General features: G+C 44.0%; 2 protein-coding genes across 9 annotated transcripts; one reads left to right on the top strand and one right to left on the bottom strand.

Annotated features, from left to right (window-relative positions):
- Window positions 1–3,696: 3,696 nt before the first annotated feature.
- On the bottom strand, window positions 3,697–17,137 carry IL4R (interleukin 4 receptor). Of its 7 annotated transcripts, none has more exons than XM_072349185.1 (10): window positions 17,044–17,137; window positions 13,670–13,777; window positions 10,417–10,558; window positions 9,461–9,612; window positions 8,637–8,791; window positions 7,909–8,065; window positions 7,329–7,428; window positions 6,666–6,735; window positions 6,455–6,531; window positions 3,697–6,355 (listed from the first exon to the last, which is right to left on the bottom strand). In XM_072349185.1, exons 2-10 carry the CDS (start codon window positions 13,734–13,736, stop codon window positions 4,309–4,311), a joined length of 2,967 nt encoding a protein of 988 aa, XP_072205286.1. In that variant the 5' UTR covers window positions 13,737–13,777; window positions 17,044–17,137; the 3' UTR covers window positions 3,697–4,308. The 7 variants fall into 7 exon arrangements, with proteins under 7 accessions (XP_072205286.1, XP_072205285.1, XP_072205284.1 ...); XM_072349184.1 differs by lacking the exon at window positions 17,044–17,137 and adding an exon at window positions 16,725–16,973; XM_072349183.1 differs by lacking the exon at window positions 17,044–17,137 and adding an exon at window positions 16,761–16,973.
- Window positions 17,073–21,112, top strand: NSMCE1 (NSE1 homolog, SMC5-SMC6 complex component). 2 transcript variants are annotated; one of them, XM_072349190.1, is made up of 8 exons: window positions 17,073–17,226; window positions 17,764–17,907; window positions 18,031–18,152; window positions 18,708–18,785; window positions 19,348–19,494; window positions 19,680–19,796; window positions 20,458–20,578; window positions 20,974–21,112. In XM_072349190.1, exons 2-8 carry the CDS (start codon window positions 17,784–17,786, stop codon window positions 21,039–21,041), a joined length of 777 nt encoding a protein of 258 aa, XP_072205291.1. In that variant the 5' UTR covers window positions 17,073–17,226; window positions 17,764–17,783; the 3' UTR covers window positions 21,042–21,112. The 2 variants fall into 2 exon arrangements, with proteins under 2 accessions (XP_072205291.1, XP_072205292.1); XM_072349191.1 differs by having other exon boundaries at window positions 17,078–17,226; window positions 17,832–17,907.
- The last annotated feature ends 474 nt before the right edge of the window (window positions 21,113–21,586 follow it).

Genomic DNA, 21,586 nt, shown 5'->3' with positions numbered 1-21,586 from the left:
TATGCCAGGAGTGCTCATTTGAGGGCAAACCACAGCCAGTGCAGAGCTGGCTTTCACAGCAGCTGCGGACAGCACTAAAACAAGTTGGGGTTGATTAAGACTCTGAGCCAGGTGTGGAAATTCTACTCCCCCCACCCCCTCAGAAGGCAGTCCAAGGCTTCCTCACCCTGTTACAATTTTTGCTGCTGTGTGGGTGGTTTACTGCAAGTGAAACCAGTAGTGGCTGAGCTGGGGAGGAGCCGCCAACCCCAGTCTGTTCTGCTTGTGTCAAATTCCCCTACGTCTAATTGCTGGGGAAACAGCAGCAAGTAGGAAAGTCCCAGCAATATGTTAGTCACCACCTCAGTTACCTCCAACCACACTGCTCCAAGTGCATTGCTCTCATATAGCAGAGGACAAACACAGATAGGACCATGGGAACAGCTGATCCACCACTGAATTGGGCAAAGAACTCCTTTAGGAGACCTGTCACACTCCATGGACTGGGGGAAGTCTAACATCTCATCACCATGCAGCTAAATGTGCCGCAGCAATCAGTGCCACGCACTGCAGTCAGCTCTCTTTTATCTTAAAGAATTGCTGGCGAGGTGGAATAAAGGAGTGTGGAAATTCTGTGCTGTAGGAAGCCATAGAAGGGACAGGACAGAAATAGGACAGCACAGGTGAGAAACAGCAGAAAGACTTTGGCCAGATAACAGCAGAGAAATAAATTTCCTCTCACCACTGCATCCTCAGCTCATCCGAGAACAAAGCTTTGAGAGACCTGCATGGACAACAGCACTGCAGCTGGGAACTCCACCAGCTCATTGGCCCCATTCCTCTGCCAGCAAAGTGGTGCTGAGCTGGGGCTTTGCTCCTGACCCTGGAATGGAGCCTTTAAGTCCATGTGCTGTGGCTGCAAGTCATGAAAATCTGACAGCACGGGATGGCTGCCTCAGTCATAGCAAGGAGAAAAAAAGATAAAATGCCAGATAATGTGATCGTAATGCATCACCACGTGGAAGACTGGGGCAGAGCTTGTACTCAGTCTACAGAGGTGGGGAAGCAATCTGTGTGCATATGTACACACGCACATGCATCGCATGGGCACAGTGCCCCAAGAATTAGCCCAAACCACCTATTACGTGTGAAAGCATCTGCACATAAATTCACAAACACAGGAAGAAAGCACCTCTGTCTGCAAACAAACTGCAAAAGTCACGCTAAGGAGTTTCCCACAGAAAAGGCACGGTTAGGAGAAGGCAAACCATCCTTTACAGTCTCTATCCACTAAGGGGTTCTGTCATACAATAATTTCACAGCCAGAGGTGAGGTAAGGAAGCAGGGTAGGGCAAGTCACAAACCCCTTATTTGGTTCTCTCAACTTTGGCCACATTGCTGCCAGAAAGCGACACCTAACAACACTTGTTTTTCTTTGACAATGTTTATAGCTGCTGATGGATAAACACTTACATGTTCTTGCACCCTGCTTGAACAACAGTTTCCATAGCAGGAAGATGCCACAAGCTCTTACAAAAGCTGACAACATGCCCCCGCCCTGAGTTAACTCGTTTCACAGGTCTGTTTAACCCCACAACCCATACTTCTCTCACTCCCCCTCTTGGGGTTACTGTGTCACTTCAGTGACAAAACTCTTGACTGATAGGAATTGAAATGCAACTGCTCAGTTCAGGCGCTTATTTCTAAGATGCTAAAAAATGTTTAGAAGGAAACAAACAAACAAACAAACAAACAAACCCACGTGACATTCTCTGCAGAGGAAAAATGGTTTATCACAAGTTCCTCCCGAACTGTGAACACAGCTGCTTTTCTCAGGAACCTGTTTCACCCACTCAGGAGGTTGAGTCAGGTTGCTAACTCTGGGTATGCAAACAGGTAAGGATGACATGGAGGTGGAACAATTGTGAGTTAGAAATGAACAGCTGAAAGTCAGCACGAGCCTCCATTTGCACTTTAGCCTCACAAAACAAACCGAGACAGAATGCAAACACACTTCACTGCAAAAGGCAGCAAGCAACCTGCTAGTTAAACGGCCATGGTTGGAGGGTCCCAACTTTTAAGGCTTGAAACTCCTCTCCCACAGATCAGCCCCCAGGAGGTGTGGTTCAGGTCCTGTTCAGGCCTGAACTGACAGGCCCTGACATACTGGAAGTCCTAAAAGTCAGAGCTCTCACACCCCCTCAGCAGATCTTAATCTTAATCCTCAAACTTGTCATTTGAAATGTAGCCACGGCCCAGCAGCCTATAGCAATAGCTCTAGATTGCAGAAGTGGAGGAAGTGGGAGATGGAATACTGAGATCACACTTGAGTCACACACATACTGTGCCCTCCTATAGCACAGGGGGTGTGCAGGCTGGCTGTACGTAGCCCTGATGTTTAAACACCAGTCCTGGGCTCTGCCAAGGCAGGAGAACAGGGCTCCTCCTTCCCAAAGAGATGCAGTTTGATTTCACCAGAGAAATCCTGAAGGGAAGGCTAATGTAGAATACTCAAGAACACAACATCTCCCAGTGGAAACGAGTAGACAGGAGGGTGCAGCTGTGTTGGGGAAAATATCAATACATAAATTAATAAAGTGAGAATGAAGCTGGGGCTCAGCAGAGGAACTGCTGCAGCAAACAGCCTTCCAAGCCTGGCATGAGCAGAGCTTTCTTGGCTGCTCCAGCCACATGCAGGCATCCCTGCATCCCCCAAGAGCATGGGTAAGAGCAGGGGCAGGAGAAGAAGGCAGCACTGACAGCACCATACCTCCCTTCACACCCTGCAGTTCTACTGCAGTGAGTAATCCATTCTGGGTAGCTGCAATAACTGCAGGGCTTTGCTTAAAGATTTGTTAGGATTTAGGGAAGTGAGTCATCTTAATCAGGAGACAAACTGCGGCCTCCATGCATGTTCCTGTCCCACCATTTTAGTGAGTTTGCTTAGAGTTCTGCAAAGCCTCTTCACTTTTGTGCCCTGCGGCCTTCCCACTTCAGCACTGTCTGCCTTCACAGAGAGCATTTCCACAGATTCAATCTACATAAAAGTACAATTTATCCTCATATCTTCAATTAAAAAAAATTATTACCGTGTTCATCAGCACTTCAGTTGGCTGCACCACACGTGTTCATCACCACATACAAATACAGACACTTCACTCTGAGTCTCCTTTCTGCACTTAGATACCGCTTTTTACTGCTGCCAAATTGATGCATATACACCTCTGCTGCTGAGCCAACCTGGAATTTGAAGAGTAGCTGGACACAAATCTTACAAAACGTGCCAAATGAGTTTCTGTGTAGCAGCCTCTGATCTGTTCTCCCTCCTTCTTTATGAAAGGCAACGGGGTCTTCTAAATAATGAGTACATATGTATTTTTATGCATATAAAATAACAGTCCTTAATTATTTTGTTGGCTGCTGCCAACATACTAGAGTGGAATTTACGGTACCAAAATACACTATAACAAACATGCTCTACAAGAATTCAGAGTCATGAGTTTAACTTCTGGAATAGCTGCCCAACAAGAGCTTAAAAGCAGCAGGCATAGTTTCTATTGTGATTGGACAAAAAGAAGCCAGGGAATGATCCATGAACTTACTGACTGACCACAAACCAGTACACTTTTAAAGAAAACAATTTAGAAATGTCTGATTCCATTTACAGCAGTGTAGGTATAATATATCTGCCTGCTTCTAGAGTAATAAACTGAGCATCAATAATGTAATTTCATCAGACCAAATGACGATAATCTTTATTTCAGGCCTTGACTGAGTAAATATAGAAACATTCCACATTCTGGTGCCACGTACACAGGAAATCCCCAGTATATAAGTATTTGAACGTGTGATGCAATCAGTGCAAATCAGTCACTTCCTCTTAAAGGCCCCTCCGAACCCAAACCATTCTATGACTCCATGTCACCTCCAGGTGCATCAGCACCACCTGTATCACCTCTTATGCTTCCCAAGCAACATACAGAACCAGAGCAACAAGCACAGAAGCTGTGCTGGATAAGAACTCCCAACTTGATGCATTTCCTGCTCACTTTCAGAGAACAACCACAAGCAGAGAAACTTCAGCACTGGCGTCGCCTCCCTGAGAGTGTAGTAGCTCCATTTGTTAGCTGCTAGCCCCTTCTGTATTTAGGGGTCTGCCTCATATACCAGCTGCCAGTCCAGCAGCAGACATGAGCATTACAGCCCAGTGAATCCACGTCTGAATCGTAGTAGCCATCACTGCAGGCAAGACTGGAATAACAAAGCATTACATCAATTTGCCTTATGGTTTATTTCCAAAGGATGGTTTGGTTGTCCTGGCAAACATGGCTAGGCAACCTTCATGTAACAGCTGTCCTCCTGGGCAAGAGCCTGTAGAAGTTCAACTTTTTTCTCATTCTTCCTGTTGTTTTCCCTTAATAGTTCTGATGGTCTTTTTTTAACTGCAGGTGCCAGTCCAGAACTCTCACCGTGAATGGTGTGAGAATCAGAAAGATGAGGGTTATCCACACGAAGAGCAGCTGACAATTTGTCTGAGACCAAAAGCTCCAGGGGCTTCTCTGCAGTTCTTAAGGTTAGCCCAATGCCGTCCAGTGATTCTTCAAGTAAGTTAGCTGCTGAGCTACACCTTCTGTTTGCCACCTCTTTATCTTCCTCTGTATTTCCAAATGTCCCCAGATGGCTGTGTGGAGCACACTGGAAGTCAGTACTTACTCTGTCACTGCTGCTCCCTTGCACTCCTTCACCACAACCATTAAAGTCATTATGTTTTGTTTCCCTTATGGATCTCTCTCTGTTAAAATCTTGACAGTTCGGCTCCAAGAAATGCAACAGCTGTTTGTCTCTGTTGGTGTTTTCATCTTTCTTATCACTTAGCAGCTCATGAGACCTGAGAACTGAAAGGCTGTCATCACCACTACTGCATGTGACTTTCTCACTAGAGCCTACACCTGGGGCAATGCCAGAATCAAAGTCCTGTACAGTCAAACACTCATCTACCTTCTGGCCAGGCTCATGGGTTATGTTATCTGAAACTGTTTCTTCCAGGCTGTTGTACAAAAGATGAACTAAGGGTTCATACAGTGACTTCGAGATAACCTCACCGCTACTGTCAAAGTGTGCAGCACTACATTTAACTGCAGCATCAAAAGGTTTATAACCAGATGGCTGAGGTCCAGCAGGGCAAGAAAGCACGCTGTCTTCCTTTTGAAGATTTTGATACATTGCTTGCTTATGAATTTCCTCCTCTGGTAGGAAAGCTGGAACTCCATCATCTGCATGTGCCTCTGAAGACTGGGTAAAAGATGGTAACAAGCACATATTTTCAAAGTGCATATTCAAGCTACTGTTAGTCACAGACTGAGACATTAGGACATCAAAGCTCTTGTACCCAGAGCCACAGGGCTCCACAGATGGAGACATAAGGGTGTCCAGGCTCTTGTATGCAGAGCCACAGGGCTCCACAGATGGAGACATTAAGGCATCAATGCTCTTGTACCCAGAGCCGCAGGGCTCCACAGATGGAGACATAAGGGTGTCCAGGCTCTTGTAGGCAGAGCCACAGGGCTCCACAGATGGAGACATTACAGCATGAAAGCTCTTGTATGCAGAACCACAGGGCTCCACAGAAGGAGATATGAGGGTATCAAAGCTCTTGTATGCAGGGCTGCTTATTCTGTCAAAGGCTGGTTTACTTAGAGATTCCCAAATAAGCACAGATGAGTCATGCTGACTTTCAGAACTGCATGGCAAAAGGCTTTGTTGAAGCTTGCAGGGACTATCTCTTGCATCCAGAGAAGCAGAATTAGTGCTGGAGCTCCGATAGCCAGATTCAAAGGATTCTTCTGATTGCACTGACCTCCTGCTGGTTGTACTGCAATTGTACTCATCCTGAGAGGCTTCGGTAAAAGGAGAAACTCCATGAGAAATACCAGGTGACTTCTGACTCTGGACTGAACTTTCTTCTGGATTTTTTCGAGAAGGATTTTCTGGCTCAAGTTTCTGAAAGGTTTCACTTGTAATGATGTCTTGCATGTTGTTTTCATCTGCCAGGAGCTCCATGAACATGTCAGCTAGTGCATCATTGTGTTCAGCGCGCTCCCTCAGTGTGCTGACACTGCACTCACAAGGCTCAAATGCAGTGATCTGGTCGCTGGTCTTTTCCTGGTCCTCAGCCTCAATGTCTGTTAAAGGTTCACAGATTTCTACAGACTCTTCAACAAGAACAGTCTCAGGGGTTAAAACTGCATTAATGCCTTTTGGAAACCACTCTCCAGGCTTGCTGCAGCAACTGCATGATTTCTCAGTGTTTCTGATGTTATCTTTTTCCTTGAAGTTTAGGCTTGACAAACTTTGAGCCAAACAGTTTTTGCAACTTCTGTTTTTGGAAATAAGAGGGACAGAATGTTTAAGCAATAGAAAAATTTTTCATGCTGTGAAGCAGAGATTCTCCCATCACCCCATTTATCTAACTTACGTTTGCTTTTCCATCTGACTCTGCTTTGAATCGTAGAAAGGGAACTTCATGTCATCAATGTAGCTCAAGACTGAAAACTAATAAAACAGAGAAATTTTAGGACACACAAAATGTTGGCAGTGTTTCCCACACTAGCCAGCCGAGAGCATTTATTCCATATTCTGTTTCTGGTGATCAGGAAAAGGTATATTTTGCAAAGCCCTTACATTACCTTGACATTTTTTACAACCAAATGGCTCTTTGCTGGGTTTGGAATTTGATCCCACCATTCTTTCTTCACTCTGTAAGGCAAGAATGAAAACTGTTTGCTTTAACTGGATTTTGGCTTGATCAGAATATACTTCCTGCTGCTGCAGTATAGATTGCTAAGAAGGAAAGAAGAGCAGAAGGAAGTACTTGTTTTGAACATCTCCAAAAGCTGCTTTTCATAAACATATCTGCACCAACTTGATGTTTCATATGACTGCTCTAAGCAACCACAGTCACGAGTTCTTCCAATTGCCCTTAGAGTGACATGTGAAACAGATAGGATTCCACTTTCTTTTTACATTTTTAGTGGCAATATGAAATACACTTAGCCTTTATTACTGGAACTCCAGCAAAGAATGGATTCAAAACTAATGGACTCATAACTGCAGCCTATTTTAATGCTGTAATAAGTCCATTCTAGTGAGATTAGTTAAAAAAACTCAATTGTCTCTTCAGAAGATGACAAAGTGCAGCAGATTGATGTTTAAAAGATGTTTGCCCATAGAGTTTGAGATAAGGTTGCAAAGAAAGATCCTGTCCTACTAAATGTTCAGCTAAGTAACAGCAGTGCTGGTATCTGTGCAAAGTGCCAGTCTCTAAAACCCAGGAACAGCGTGATACCTACTTGGTGAAACAGAAGTAACAAATGACAGCTACTGCCATGATCAGGATGCAAGAAACAGGAACAGCCATGTGCAGAATGTCTTCAGGTGTCACTTGATAATCTGTTCAATAAACAGACATATTTATATACATATGTGCATATATACATACTGACAATACCAAATCCAACACCAAAATAATGCTACTTTAGAGGATGCAAATTAAAACCTCTGCAGATAAACAGCAGAACATGCACAGCTACCAGTGGCAATGGCACGTGTCACATCTAAAGGTCAATGCAGACCCTTTGGTTACCTACCATCAGTGATGTAGGAACTGGGATAGCCACGTGTATCGTGAAGCTATTTGCTGGAACTCAGAAACAAACCCATCACATAGTCCCAGGAACGGAACTGTAGCGCAGCTGTGCTTCTTGCCCTCTCTGCTGCTCTTAAATATTTTTAGAGCCTCACCCCTCTCATGGTGGAAGTACTGCTTAATTTTCCACGTAACTATCTCTTGCTCATTTATATCCATTTGCTTTTATTATTAACTTTAAATGTCTCTCCTTCTACCAGGCCGTGATTAGTTATCATACTTACCACAGTGAAATTCAACTCCATCACTCCAGTCACTCCAGTAGGCTGGGTAGTCTGTATAGTTACACCGTATACTCACAATGTAATCATAGCCTCTCTGCAAGGAGCTTGCAGTGATTTCAAAGCTTTTTGCCTGGTAGTTAATTGATGTCACAGTAACCTGAAGGTAAGACAGTAAAAGTTCACTGATTTCGCTATGGGTATTAGGGCTTGTGGCACTAATTAGATGCCATTTGTGTTGTACATTTCTGTGACTTTTCATATATGAGCAAGTGAATGACTCTACACATTATCTGCTACATGCTGTTGTACTGAGCTGCCATGGGGGGGTCATATTTGTGACATGCCATCACACACATTCTTCCCGGGGCAGAATAAACCCCACTGCAGAGATCAGGAGGGTGCCTGAAACACCTCAAGTGCTCCGCAGTGTCACAAACAGCCTCCAACTTCCAGATGTCAGGTAACAGAAGCACTGTATTTTTCAGTCTCTGTCCTGCCTACTGTGAGCAGCCGGTCCCTTTGGGGGAGTAGTCAGGAAAATTTCAGCCCTTTAAGGCCTTGTTTGAACCAACTTGGCATGACACCAACAGAAACTGGATGCTCAGGAACACCATGGGGCTTGCCCCTGCTGGCCCTTACACCATCATTCATGAACAAGTTTTAAAGTCCTTCAAGACATTTAGAACTTGAAGCTCCAGAGATAGAAAATGAGACCAGGTATCTCTTACCTCTCCCGGGTGCTGCTTTCTCCAGTATTTTACTTCATAGATGACTGGCTGTCCAAAAAGCATGGATGAAGCAGAGTAGCTCTCTTCCCAGCTCAGATTGAAATTACCATTTTCAGCTTTCTCAACGATGAGATTTTTGGGAGCCCTTGGCTTAACTGTATATATATATAAAAGTACAATTAAGGAGAACATGACAATGTGAAAGTGCTGAAGTAAAGAAGCAGAGACAAAAAACATTCACCAGAGGCCCAAATGTCAGACTGTCTATGCATTTCAGCCCTTTTCACTAAGCTCTGCAAGGGTACAGAGGCCAAAACAGCACAGCTGTGAGGTATTCATCAACAAGGACTGAAAATCCAGGCTGGCTGAACAAACTGTCCTGTGAAAGAGCAGGGTCATTAACTTTTTAATAATCAGATGATAACAAAGACAGGATTGAAAGAATTTCAGTAGGGAGAGCTTAGTGTTCTAGAAGCTGGAAGTAGCATCTCCCTCTTCATCCTTGAATTCTACAGCAACAAGTGAAATTCTCCAAAAACGCACACATAAGCCCCCAGATTGTGGATGGCAGGCAGCTGAGATGGTAAAGCTAGCAGAAGAATCATCCTGCTTGCCCCATTTCTTTGACTCTTCCCTTAAGAATCTATTCCAAGAAACCAATTGGGTTTCTAAGCTAAACAGACTTCTCATTTAAACCAGCATTACAAATTTAACATTCTCACATCTGCTAAGAAAAAGCTCTTCTGGTAGCATTAATGAGCAGTTAGCTAGGATTGTAAAGCCTGAAACTAAACGTTCTGGTGACAAAACAAACAGTTCCTTACCAACTTGGGCTGGTGTAACACTGGAATTCCACATACTGGTGCCATTGAACTGTAGAACAAGTTTATAGGTGAGACCTGATACAAAATAATCAGGATATATTGTACACATGCACGTGAAACGCTCTTCTCCATTCTCAGGGACACACACTTCTCTGAAAAACAGGCAGAAAATTACATGAGTGCTCACACAGCACGGCAAGCTGCTTCTTGAAGGTGTGGAATCAAGCTTACCAGTGTGTGGAGCCAGTCAAATCTGATGCAGGCAAGCTCTGTCTGTGTAGAAATGTTTAGTCCAAACAAACCCCAAAAGAAGCCAAGTCCCTCTTAACTCCCAAACCTCCATTCTCCCCACCCACCCCTTGGTGTTGCACTAATGAAAAGCTAAGATCTGATCTAAAGAAGAAAAGTTAACCCTAAAAGCAGCCTTCATCACACTCCACTTCTGAAGGACTGGACTGATGTCCTACAAGTCCAGGAAGAGTTTTATTGCAGTGTACAAAGCCAGGTTACTCAGAAGTCCGGCAAAATCACATGGAAAGGAACAGGAAAGCTCAGACTGGTCTTCCTCTATAGGAGATGGCAAGAACACCACCTCTGCTGCAGAGGGCAGCAAACAGTCCTTGAACAATGAGTTGCATTGTATGCTACAGCCTGGTGAGTCATGCATGTTTCTCACGAAATGAAGGTTCAGTGCGCTGATGAGATCACTACTGTTCCTACAAGCACTACGTGACAAATACCCTATACCGAGAATGCAGAGAGGTTTGTAAAGGAGCAGTCCGCTGAGCAGAGCATCCTGTTAACTGCAGGACACATCTTCCCCCTGGCAGTGAGGTCAGCCCCAACTACATCTTGTCCCAGGCACCCACAGCGAAGGGACGGAATCAAAGTTGGTAATGGCTATAGAATATATAAAGTTCCAATGACAACAAAGAAAAATGTTATTAAACACTCACTCGGGAGGAAAATATTCCTTCTTGTAGTAGAGCAGGAATTCTTTGGAGCAGTTCAGCTGTGTAGGCACCTTCCAGTGACAGACCAGCATTTTGGTATAGTCAGTAAAGCAGGCAAATTCCTGCATGTGTTCTGCAGCCATAACTAGGGAGAAGCAGCACATAATGAGATGCAGGAAAATCAGAAGAATAAATTGAATAGAAACATTAAAAAAAAATTAAACTCAAAAGGCAAAATGCAGATGAGTAATAGACCAAGTTCACTGCCTGCACACCTGAACTTGTGCCTTATCTACAATTGTTTTAAGCTTCCTAAGCTCATACTGTCTGTCTCCCTTGAGCAGCTCCCCATTGCAGATCAAACTCTTCCCTCCCTCAATTCTCCTATTAAAATTTGGAGTAGCTTTAGTTGGTTTTTAGAATCCTCTAAGTTGGGATTTTTTCTTGGAATTTGTTTACTTATGCTGCCAGCAGCTTTCTGTTGGCAATTATACAAGGGTCTTATAAATACATGGTTTGGTTTCTCTGTAGTACGTAAACTTGGCCTAGCACATTACTAACTCTCCATTCTCATCATTTACATTGCAACTTAAGACTAGTTGTTGACAGTTAACATTCTGTAAGGCCCTTCAGCTACCGCAGGGCTTATCTCAGTGGTGCGGTGCCCATTTCAGATTATTCCACCAAAGCAAAAGCTTTTTTTCTCATAAGTACCTAATTTGATTCTATTCCTCCCATATTTCTCCTTTTCTGTGGTTCCTTTATGTCATGTTTTCTGATGCAACTTATCCACACTTTGATACAGTACAGTATCTGCAAATGCAATAGATATGATGGTCAGTTCCCCTTTGGGGTGCACCAATACACCTCATACAACAGGATTTACCACTGCACCCTTTGGTACTTCAATAAAAACCCAACTCAAAGAAACAATCATTTACCACAGCCAGCATGTGGTCTCCCACACTCATTTCAAACATGCATTACTTTCATTTGCCTTTCTACATGGCCTCCCATAAAGTTTCACTAACAAGGAGTCCTGGATCACTTGAATGAACTCAGGAATGAAGTTATCTCAGAAACATTATATGAAGCTCATTTAGGCAAATAAGAATGTAACAACACTGCCAAAGAACCTTTCATATTGTTATTGAAATTCATGATAGAAGCTGTCTGAGATATCAACTGGTATAAGCCCAGAGCTGCTCACTGCAGCTTGTGGTTTCAGTGTTGTTCAGTATTTAGAAAGTGTTTTTCAGAAGATAAATATCTTGCCCTCGTAACTAATCTATGAGAGCTATCACTCATATCCTCTCTGCATGGCAGCACCACCTTTGCTCCCTCTTGTTCTGAATGGTTCACAGTTCTTCAAAGACAAACAAAACCAAAGGAAAACAAACAACAAAAAACACCAAACTGAGACAAAAGCAAAACTAATTCCAACTGCAGAAAGTTGAAGACTCAGCATCTGCGCTACTACAATAGTAACACTGCTCATTTATTTCAAACAAGAACCACTATTTACCCTGTTGCTGCTTACATTTTGTTGCCCTATGAACTTCTACTGTTTGTGTCTTTCTTTCTTCCACTGTAAGACAGATTTCCAAAAGAAATACTAGAATTAATCTTTAAAGGGATTAGAATGTTATCATTAACATACGGAAACATTACATTACGCTTTCAGAAACACCTGAATTAAATGAAGCTCTTCCTGCTGCATTAAGCTGATTAGCAGCTATATCTTGCCTTTCAGGATCCTCAAGGATTCCCAGCACTCTGGGTTATTTCCTGTACTCTCCTCCTGTGACCTTTTCCCTTTCCTCATCTCTGGTACAAAGTTTCTTTTCATAGAATTACCCAGGTTGAAAAAGACCTTGAAGATCATCAAGTCCAACCACAGCCGAACCATAGTACCCTAACTCTAACAACCCTCTGCTAAATCATATCCCTGAGCACCACGTCCAAACGGCTCTTAAACACATCCAGGGATGGCGATTCAACCACCTTTTTTCTTATTTATTTTTCTTATTTATTTTTTTTAAAGAGATTAATCTCTGAGAATTTCCTTTTGCAACCACATTCCGTAAAGAGTTTGTTTTCAGTTCATGCAGTTAGAAAAGGGAACCGAAACACCAGATTTCTGTTTTAATAATCAACTGGAATACCGTGATGAAAGAACTTAAAACATCCATTAACCGGGGAGGAGGACATCTGTTAATTAAACCTTGATAATGTATAGCAAATCTACCTAAATGAGGTGACATAAAAGATGTACTCTCACAAACCTTCATCCTGCTCAATAATCCAAACTGAAAGATCCTTCCCAGTACTTGGATCATGTCTGAATTCATTGCATATAAGAAAATGGCTAAGAAATCCCATTTTTTGGATTGGCTACTTTTTATTTTAACTAAGCATACACCCCCCAAAAAAAAACCCTTTGGGACACAACTTAAAATCTACAGAAAGTAAAATGTAAGACTCATTTACCAAAGAATAAAGGTGCATTGTCAAAAAAACATGATTTTTTAAGTTGTCTTTATTGTGAATTTCTCTCTATTATGAACTTCATAAAAAAGCCATTAACCTACAAGCAGCATTAAGACTTCATGCAGCTACACATCTTGTCAGAGCAATAAAGGAGCACTGAAGAACACACACAACACCACATGCCAGTCAGCTGTCCCTGCACAGGCACAAGGCAGAGCACACAATGCCTAACAGCATCCTCCAAATCTGTTCATATTCAGCCAACTCAGCCTTCCAACTTTGCACACTTTGGAGGACACAGGCCGACAGATGCCTGTTGATGGCAGATCTGTCTGCTCCTGCCTTTTACCCCATAGGTCTCTGCAGGTCTGCTGCTGGCGAGTGCACATGGCAAGCAGTGGCAGCTATAAAAACAAACAAGACTACGAGATTTCTACAGAGATGTTGCTGGGTCACTGCCACGCATCCTGTTTGCAACACAGTGCTCAGAAAAGATCAGACGAGGAAGCGGAGAGCTGACTTTCCAAACCTCAGTTTCTCCTTACTGCAAATCCCTATTTTTACTTGCCTATATGGAAAAGGTCAATAAAACAAAAAGATCCAAGTCTTTATTCCAATACATGGATATTTCTAGCACTTGAGGTTGCAGATTTTATACTATTTTACATTCATAGTGTTAGTGTTGCCTGCTAGTTATTCCTAGCCATGAGAAAACGCTGTTAGAAAAACTGAAGCATAATAACTTAAGGACACTGATAGGTGGTACCTTCCACTGCTGCATATGAAAAGAGAAGGATCCACAGGGTATGCAGCGCAGGGAATCTTGCCATCATTTTCACTGTCTGAACTCAAAAGGGCGAGCTGTGCTGAGATTCTGTAACAAGATGACAATATTATAAGCTTACATCAGTCCCAATTAAAATAAGGACACAGTTCTTCACTGCTACTTTGCTAGATGTTAGGACTCACAACCCTGCAATGCCCAGTCCCCCCAGAAATCTGCTGTGAAAAGCGTGGGGGAATAAAGCTAATACAAATGAGCTAAAAGCACAGAAAGCACAAGGAAAGTCCACTGTATCATAACCTTTTAAAGTAATTAGCCGAGACATTATTTAATGACCTCTGAATGCATGTGGATGCCATATACGTCTAAGAACGCAGAGCCCGAAGCATGCTACCAAAGCTGTATTCCCTCACATAATTCATCTCAAAAACTGGGAGGATTCTGAAGTGCAGCTGCTTTCTGCTTGCTGTCAGCCAGAGTAAAACACTGGGAGGCAATACCAACTGAATGTTGATGTCTTCAAAATATTTAAGAGTACGAGTATTTGTACAATGAATCACTGCTTTGGTATGCCAGTCAGTGCTGGGGTTACCAGCTCATAACCCAACTTGCAGTGCTGATCAAAAGAGGGACTGTACTTCTATTCCCACACATGTAATTGATCTTTCTTTAATACAAGCTTCTGAAGCTTTCGTTCTTACAGGTCCAGAGATAAGAACACTGAGTGAAAACAGAACAACAGAATGGAAACTGGTTTGAGATCTTATCGGCAGCAATTACTGCTCATCCAGTAAAACACGACAAGCTTCAGTAGTAAGTTTCCCATAAATACTCAGGAAAGCTATTACTCAAGAACAGATCCTTTCACATTTGGGAACAGAAAACGTGACTGAGTACAGCAATAACATTTGGGAAAGGAACACAAATGGTTTTGCAGCTCCTTAGGAGAAGAAATGAAGAGCAGATGACTGCAGCACAAGACATTGTTCTCCTTTTCCTCTTCCTACTGTCCTTTTTGGGAGAGGACGTGTTTGCTTTCCCATCTACTGTTAAGTAATAAGAAACCCTTATAACTCTGGCAAAGAATCCTGCATCACATAAGCATTTATGAATCCACAGATGGCAGCAACAAAAGTCCTTCCCTTGTAGGAAAAATGCTCTGTGTGTGTTGATAAAAATGGAATTAATCCACAGCTTTGATGAAACAGTAATGGGAGAGACTGTAAGGCCAACACAAGGGGGGAAAACTCAAAAGTGACCTTTCAACACCTGCCACAGCTTTAAAGATTTCATGTCAGATAATAACAGAAAAAGGTCAACCTTCATAAAATATGTAACACATACAGGGAACACCAAGTACACAGCAAACCTACTGATCTCAATATATACGAGGAAATAAGGTGCAAGAGGCTTAAGTGACTTTCCCAGAAACTACATAAGATTTGCATTGGGGCTGGGAGCAGCTCCATCTCTTGGCTTTATTTCCGTGCTGGGATCAGCGGGTCAAATCATCCCTGTCTACTGAGGGAGAGAGAAAAGGAAAAAAAAGGAGAAAAAGATGCGATTGAAAAGATTTCATTTAGTATCTAGAACAGCAGCAATTTCAGCTCTAGGCATTTAAGTAAATCAGGGTCATCTTTAGTCCACAGGTGTAATTTGCAAAGCTTGTGCTCAAAGGGCAACGTGCACAAGAGACCAGTGAGGGTCATTTTAACCTAAGGTTGCTCAATTTACACTTGCTGCTATTGGCCAGAGCCATCCCCTATTTTAAAACTTATTAAAGTAAAGCCTGTCTTATTCCTGACCCCTGCTAAAGCAGTTCCTGCAGCAGGTTGTACATGCAAGCGTCCAAGCGGGTCTTGAGCTTCTCTCCAGAGGAGAATCCACCACCTCTCTGGGCTGCCTGTTCCAGTGCTCCATCACTCTGACAGCTCTTCCTTGTGTTAGTATGCAAATTCTTGTGTTCCAGTTTGTGCCCATTGCCCTGTGTTCTGCTGCTCCACAAAACTGAAAGGAGTCTACCCCCACTGACTTGATTCCTGTACTTTAGGCATTTATCAATGGCAATGAGATCCCCTTTCAGCCTTCTCTTCCCTGGGCTGAACAGCCCCAGGTCTCCTAGCCCTCACTAGGTACTAGAGATGCTTCCAGGCTCTCATCATCCCCCAGGCCCTCTGCCAGCATCTCTCCAGGTGATCCCTGCCTTTCCTCAAGCGAGGAGCCGAGAACTGAACACAGCACCAGAACAACTTGGAGCAGAACGCAACGCTACCCTTGTAATTTACAGCAAAGTAAATCCGATTTTAAGCTGAGAGAGGCAGTAGCAATGAAAACATCACTTGGCCTCTGCGAGGGAAGAGGTAACCAACCTGCTGCTCCTCCTTGGCAAACAGGGAATCCACGCAGGCTGTCATGAGTGGGAGCTCAGCTCACACACGTGTTTTGTTCCTGGAGCCTTTTACACAAGCGTCACTCAAACTTGCCCATGAAACTGAGCATGGCGGAATCTCATCAGGGAACACGGCCAGGGAAACTCCAGCAGGAAGGGAGTCGAGGCTCAGCTCCCGGAACTGCTCACCCCGCTCCATCGATTCTGCTATCTGGTTTGAGACTATCTCAAACTGGCCTTAAGCTCTCTGAATACACACGCACCGGGAATAGCCGTTAAAGAACGAAATCCGCGTTTCAGGAAAGCCTTACTCATCCTTTCCGAGCAATTCTACTGCGCCAAATGCCCCGATAGCGGCACACGCGGCCGGAGAACGCCGCTCGGTGACAGCGCTCAGCGCGGGGACCCCCGCAGCCCCGGCGGGACCCTCCGCAGCTCCGGTCCGCTCAGCCCGGCGGGAGCGGCTCCGTCGGAACTCCCCACGGGCCGGAGCTCCGCGAGCGATGGAGGAAGGCCAACGGACTTACACGCAACGCGGACACACGGGGCTCCTCGGAGCGGCTCAAACTCCGCCGTCACGGGCAGCGCCGAGAACGGAAACGCGGAACCGCCGCCCCGGGACGGGTACCGGCGGGTACCGGCACGCACCGAACGCGGCGACGGGACCGGACCGGACCTGCTGACCTGCCGCCCTACCCGGTCCGCTCGGAGCCGCGTCCACCGCGGGAGATCCTCCGTCCCGCCGCACTGTGCGCCCAGCGGCGCGGAGCACGCGGCAGCCCCGCACGGACCGCGGGCGGACCCCGCGAACCCGGACCCGAAGCGAAGCTCAGCACCCCAACACCCCACCCTGCTTCCGCCGCCGGGCGGGGCCGTTCCCCTCCCCTCCGTTCCGCACAGCTCCCGCCTACACCCCGCCCCGCCCGGCACAGCACAGCCTGTCGCGGCCGCAAGGGGGCGCACTCACAGCTGAGCTGAGGAGGCCGCGGCGATCGCTGAGCTGATCGATGGCAGGAGGCCGCGGCGATCGCTGAGCTGATCGCTGGAAGCTGTGCGCATCTTGGAAGGCGAGCAGCCGGAGCTCTTCCTGCTGGCCTTCCCGTCCGCCCCGGAGCCGCTGCGGAGCGCGGAGCAGGCGGCGCGCAGTGCTGTAAGCGCCACAGGTTGAGGGGTCGGGGGGGCAGCGGCCGGCAGCGCTCCGACCTCGCGTGGCTTCAGAGTCCCCGTGCGGGTGAGGCCTTGGCGCCTCGGAGCGGGGCTGCCCGGTTCGGTCCGTTTGTGCGTCCCGCGGTGTGGAGGTTTATGGAGCTTTGTGCGTCTCCTTGGTCAGGGGGTGCCTGGAGGTGATGTTACTTCATAATAGAATAGGAGGCGTTACTTTTGGAGCAGCCCTCGTATGAAGGGTTTTCTGTCCTAAGTGAGATGTGCTCTAATTAGTTTGGATATGTGGCAGAAGGCAGCTGAGGCAAAGCAATGCAAAGTGCTCTACGGATTAAAATACGTTAAGGAAAATGAGTCGGACTTGTTTCGCATCCTTAGAACACTGCTCACCATCTGCATCCAGAGAACAACCCGAGGGATCTGCTTTTCGGCCCCAGTAATTAGGGAGCTGAATTGAAATGCGACGTGAGCTCGGAATGTACGTTGTTCATCTGCATGTGCATTAATTGCAGCTGATGTTTTGCAGCATCTGAAGCCTGGAGGAACATGGCAACGGCAGCTCAGATGTCTGACGCTCATCGTCGGTTCTTGCAGGTCCTGATGTCACATGGGATCATGGAGGGAGCGGAGGCGAGGAAATTACACAGGCACTGCTGTGAGATCAGTAAAGGTGGGTCATTCTTCTGGAAAGAAATGTGGAAACAAGGAACTTGTTGTTGATAAGAAATCAGTTACATTGTGTAATTGCACTTAATGGGTCTCTTTGAACTCTGTCTTTCTTTCTTATTTTCAGTCTACTATGCACAAGATAAACTGGATGATTTCGTCAGTACCATCAACAACCAGCTACAGCCTTTGTTCATGCAGGTCCGGAAAGGAATGTCTGAAGTTGATGGGAGAACTCATTATGCCTTGGTAAGTATGTGAGGTGCTGCCATCTCGTGGTTTTAGCTTCTCATAACGAGTCCATGGATGGATACACCGCGGAGATTCTGCCACGCGTCTGATGTAACATTAACCATTCAATAATGTATTAATAAAAGCACAACAGAAGGTGGATAAAACTGGGCAAAAAACTGAACTGGAGCTAAGTGTTATCTTTGGATGTTAGTAAAATTGATTTATCTAGGATCCTTCCTTACAATGTAATACAACTCCTGCATGAGAACGTAGAAGTAAGGGATACATCTGCCAGCATGAGATGTGCCCTTAGCACGTCTTGATGTTCTGGGGGCTGTTATGCTGACACCAGCTGTGGAAGCTACTTTTAGAGCAGGGAAGTGGGAAGATAAACTGCCAACAGTGTAGGTGTGTGGGAAGGGAACGTGGCAGCAAAGCCTATACCAGCATCTGATTTATTTAGCAGGAATAGCCTCTTTCATGGCACTTAAAGAAATGACATTTCTTTTAATTTTAAGATGATGTATCTCTTACTTTGGAGGATCTTTCATTTTTTGTTTTTTTTGCTAGGTGAATATGGCAGAAACAGAAATTACTAAAATGGCATCTGACTATGCAGAAAATGAACTTGAATTGTTCAGAAAAACAGTAAGTATGACTGATGTTAGTTAGTAAATAACATCATTTGTGAAGGTACTCTCTTTAATCTGAGATGTGGTTCAAGAATTAGTTGCCTTCTTGCATAACTTAATCGAAATTTTATCCCAAATGAAATGGGGCAGGGAGGGAAATGGGAATACATACAAGTAATGGTTCTCCTCTTGAGGGGAATTAGCTTTTTTAAATATTGTATTCTATTTTTTTGTTTAATAAACTAGAAGGAGAGGTTATTGACTGTTCTGGGACAGCTGCTGCAGTGTCAGCTAGACTGATACTATTCAGAATCCACTGTGCTGTTATTGAGGTAGCATCTATGCAGCCACGTCTGCACTGCAGAGATGGTGTTATCATGGCACATATTACTACCAGCACATCAGCTCTGCTTTCTGCTCTGTAATAATATGCAGCAGGAATGTTCCCAATGAGAGAATCTCTGAAAATTGGCAACGTATGCTTATGTTCAGATGCTGAAAATGTTGTACATTACCATAAGGTGTGTCTTATCTAATTGCACAGTCTTTTTAATAACTGAAAATGTTCCTTTCTATAGATGGACCTAATCATTTTATCAGAAAATGGCTTCGCCTCTTCTACGGATATTTTAAACTGTGCTGACCAACTGAAGACAAAGAAAATGAAGAAAAAGGAAGCAGAACAAGTGCTGAAAATTTTTGTGGATGATAAATGGCTCTCTGAGGTAATTGCTTTATCTTTCCAAGTGTTCGTGCTTTAATAGGTTCAGATGTTATTTTCTTGTGGATGTTGTGGCAGAAGCAGAAAAAACCCCCTTGAATGTCAGGTGCTTGCAAACAGGTGGTGAGAAAAGTCCAAAATGAAAAAGGAACTAAGAGATATTGCTAATCTCAGTTGTTGTTTCCATAGAGAAATGGGGAATATACTCTGCATACTCGCTGCATAATGGAGATGGAACAATACATTCTCAGCACCTACCCAGATATAGCAAAGAAGTGTAATATCTGTCACAGCCTTGCCATCCAGGTAATGCATCTGATTAACTCAGTATCTGCAAATGGGGTTTCTTTCACAGTGGAAGCTTGTGACACTTACCCTCAAGTATTAGGTGGACAGTGAAAATTCCAGTGTTGTAATCTGGTAATATTACTCACGTTTATAGTGTAATATAATGTAAATAACTGTAATCTTCCATATGACACAAATTCGACTTTGGTTGTGGGTTTTCAGTTCAGGAATTGACCACCATGGACTTGAGAATGAATGTGTCTTCATACATAGTTTCCTAAAGCACTGTGTGATGATAGCTGGTTAAGTTTCCAATTTAGTCTTGCATAAGAGATTAGAACCTGTTCTAAAACTATTACATCCTTTTGCTCCTTGCCCTTGAATCTTCATCTTCCCAGCTTCCTTCCCTAACATTACTTTTTCCATCCTAATTGCTCTCCTTTACTGCATCCAAATAGCTCAGCATTTGTCTTCCAAGCTAAATTAAATCCACGTAGGAAAATGGCATTTCCTAGCTTCCAGAAGAATAACTCCCATCGTGCTTTGCCAGCCTTGATTTCTGAGTGTCCTTCATCTGTAACTTGTGAACTGCTGCTGGGTATAAACTGTTGTTTATTTGTAGCCTTTTGTGACAGCAGGGCAGATGAGAAAGCTTTGCTAGTAACTCTTCTGATTTCAGAGCCAAGCATGCGAAACCTGTGGGACTGGAATGCATTTACCTTGCATTGGAAAGTACTTCAAAACTCAGTCTAACCCACGATGTCCTCATTGTAACGATTTCTGGCCTTATGAGATTCCAGGTACCAAGTAAAGGTGTAATATTTAAGAATGGATTGTGATATTCAATGGCACCGCCTGAAATTACTGATAATTGCAGCTGAAGATCAGATATTACTGACTTCAGTCATGTCTTTCTAAGTGAACCATACTCAGGCAACACTGAGCCCTGAAACTGTGCAGGTTGTCTTGTGGTTATTAGCAGATCCTGTTTATAACAGCATTAACATTTTGGGGGATAAGCAGGAACTGCTTGGAAATACTGAGTTTCAAAGAAGAGTGTGAACTTGATTTAGAATTCCTCAATTTGGACATTCTAAGCAGGAACACAGGAACATGAAAAGAACTGTAAAAATCTGGAAGTCATAGCATGTAACTTTTTTGTGTCATTAACTTTGCTTTTTTTCTTTCTTTGTAGATAGGAGCCGGATAGATTCCCAGTCATCATCAAAAAGAGTGAGCAGAAAAGAGCTTCAGTCTTCGTAGCTTTAGCTGAAGTTAGTAAAACTTGCTTTTAGTGATGCTTATTTTCCCATTCTCTGGCAGAACAGACAGACTGCACTGTATTCATTAGTAACAGTACTCTATTAATGTATTTATTTTTTCTAATGTTTCAAGAAACTTACAATAAAACTGTCATTGACCTTCCTGTTTTTCTATACAGTTATGCCCAGACAACTTTCTAGGGGGTGGGTTTGTGTATGCAGTTCTCTGTATTTTGGGTTAGGAGTCTCAGTGCACATTTATGGACAAAAGACAAGTGTTTTTGCTCAGTCCCTGAAGCTGACCTATGTGAATGAATAGATAGAGATACATTCAAGAAAAGATGGAATTTTTCCAGCTGTCAAAACCAGCGACAATTTCAGCTTAATCATTAAGCATTAAAGAAAAAAATCTAAAGATGACTTTTTCCCCTCAGTTTTTAGGACTAGTACTTCACACTGGTGTTTTCTGTAAAGATGCTTTATCCTTTTAAAAGTGACTTGCAAATGAAATGAGGATTATATGTCACTAGATACTAGTGTGGAGTG

Source organism: Excalfactoria chinensis, chromosome 14 (genome assembly GCF_039878825.1).
Source record: "Excalfactoria chinensis isolate bCotChi1 chromosome 14, bCotChi1.hap2, whole genome shotgun sequence".
Lineage (NCBI taxonomy): Eukaryota > Metazoa > Chordata > Aves > Galliformes > Phasianidae > Excalfactoria > Excalfactoria chinensis.
This window is presented reverse-complemented; position numbering and strand designations above follow the sequence as displayed.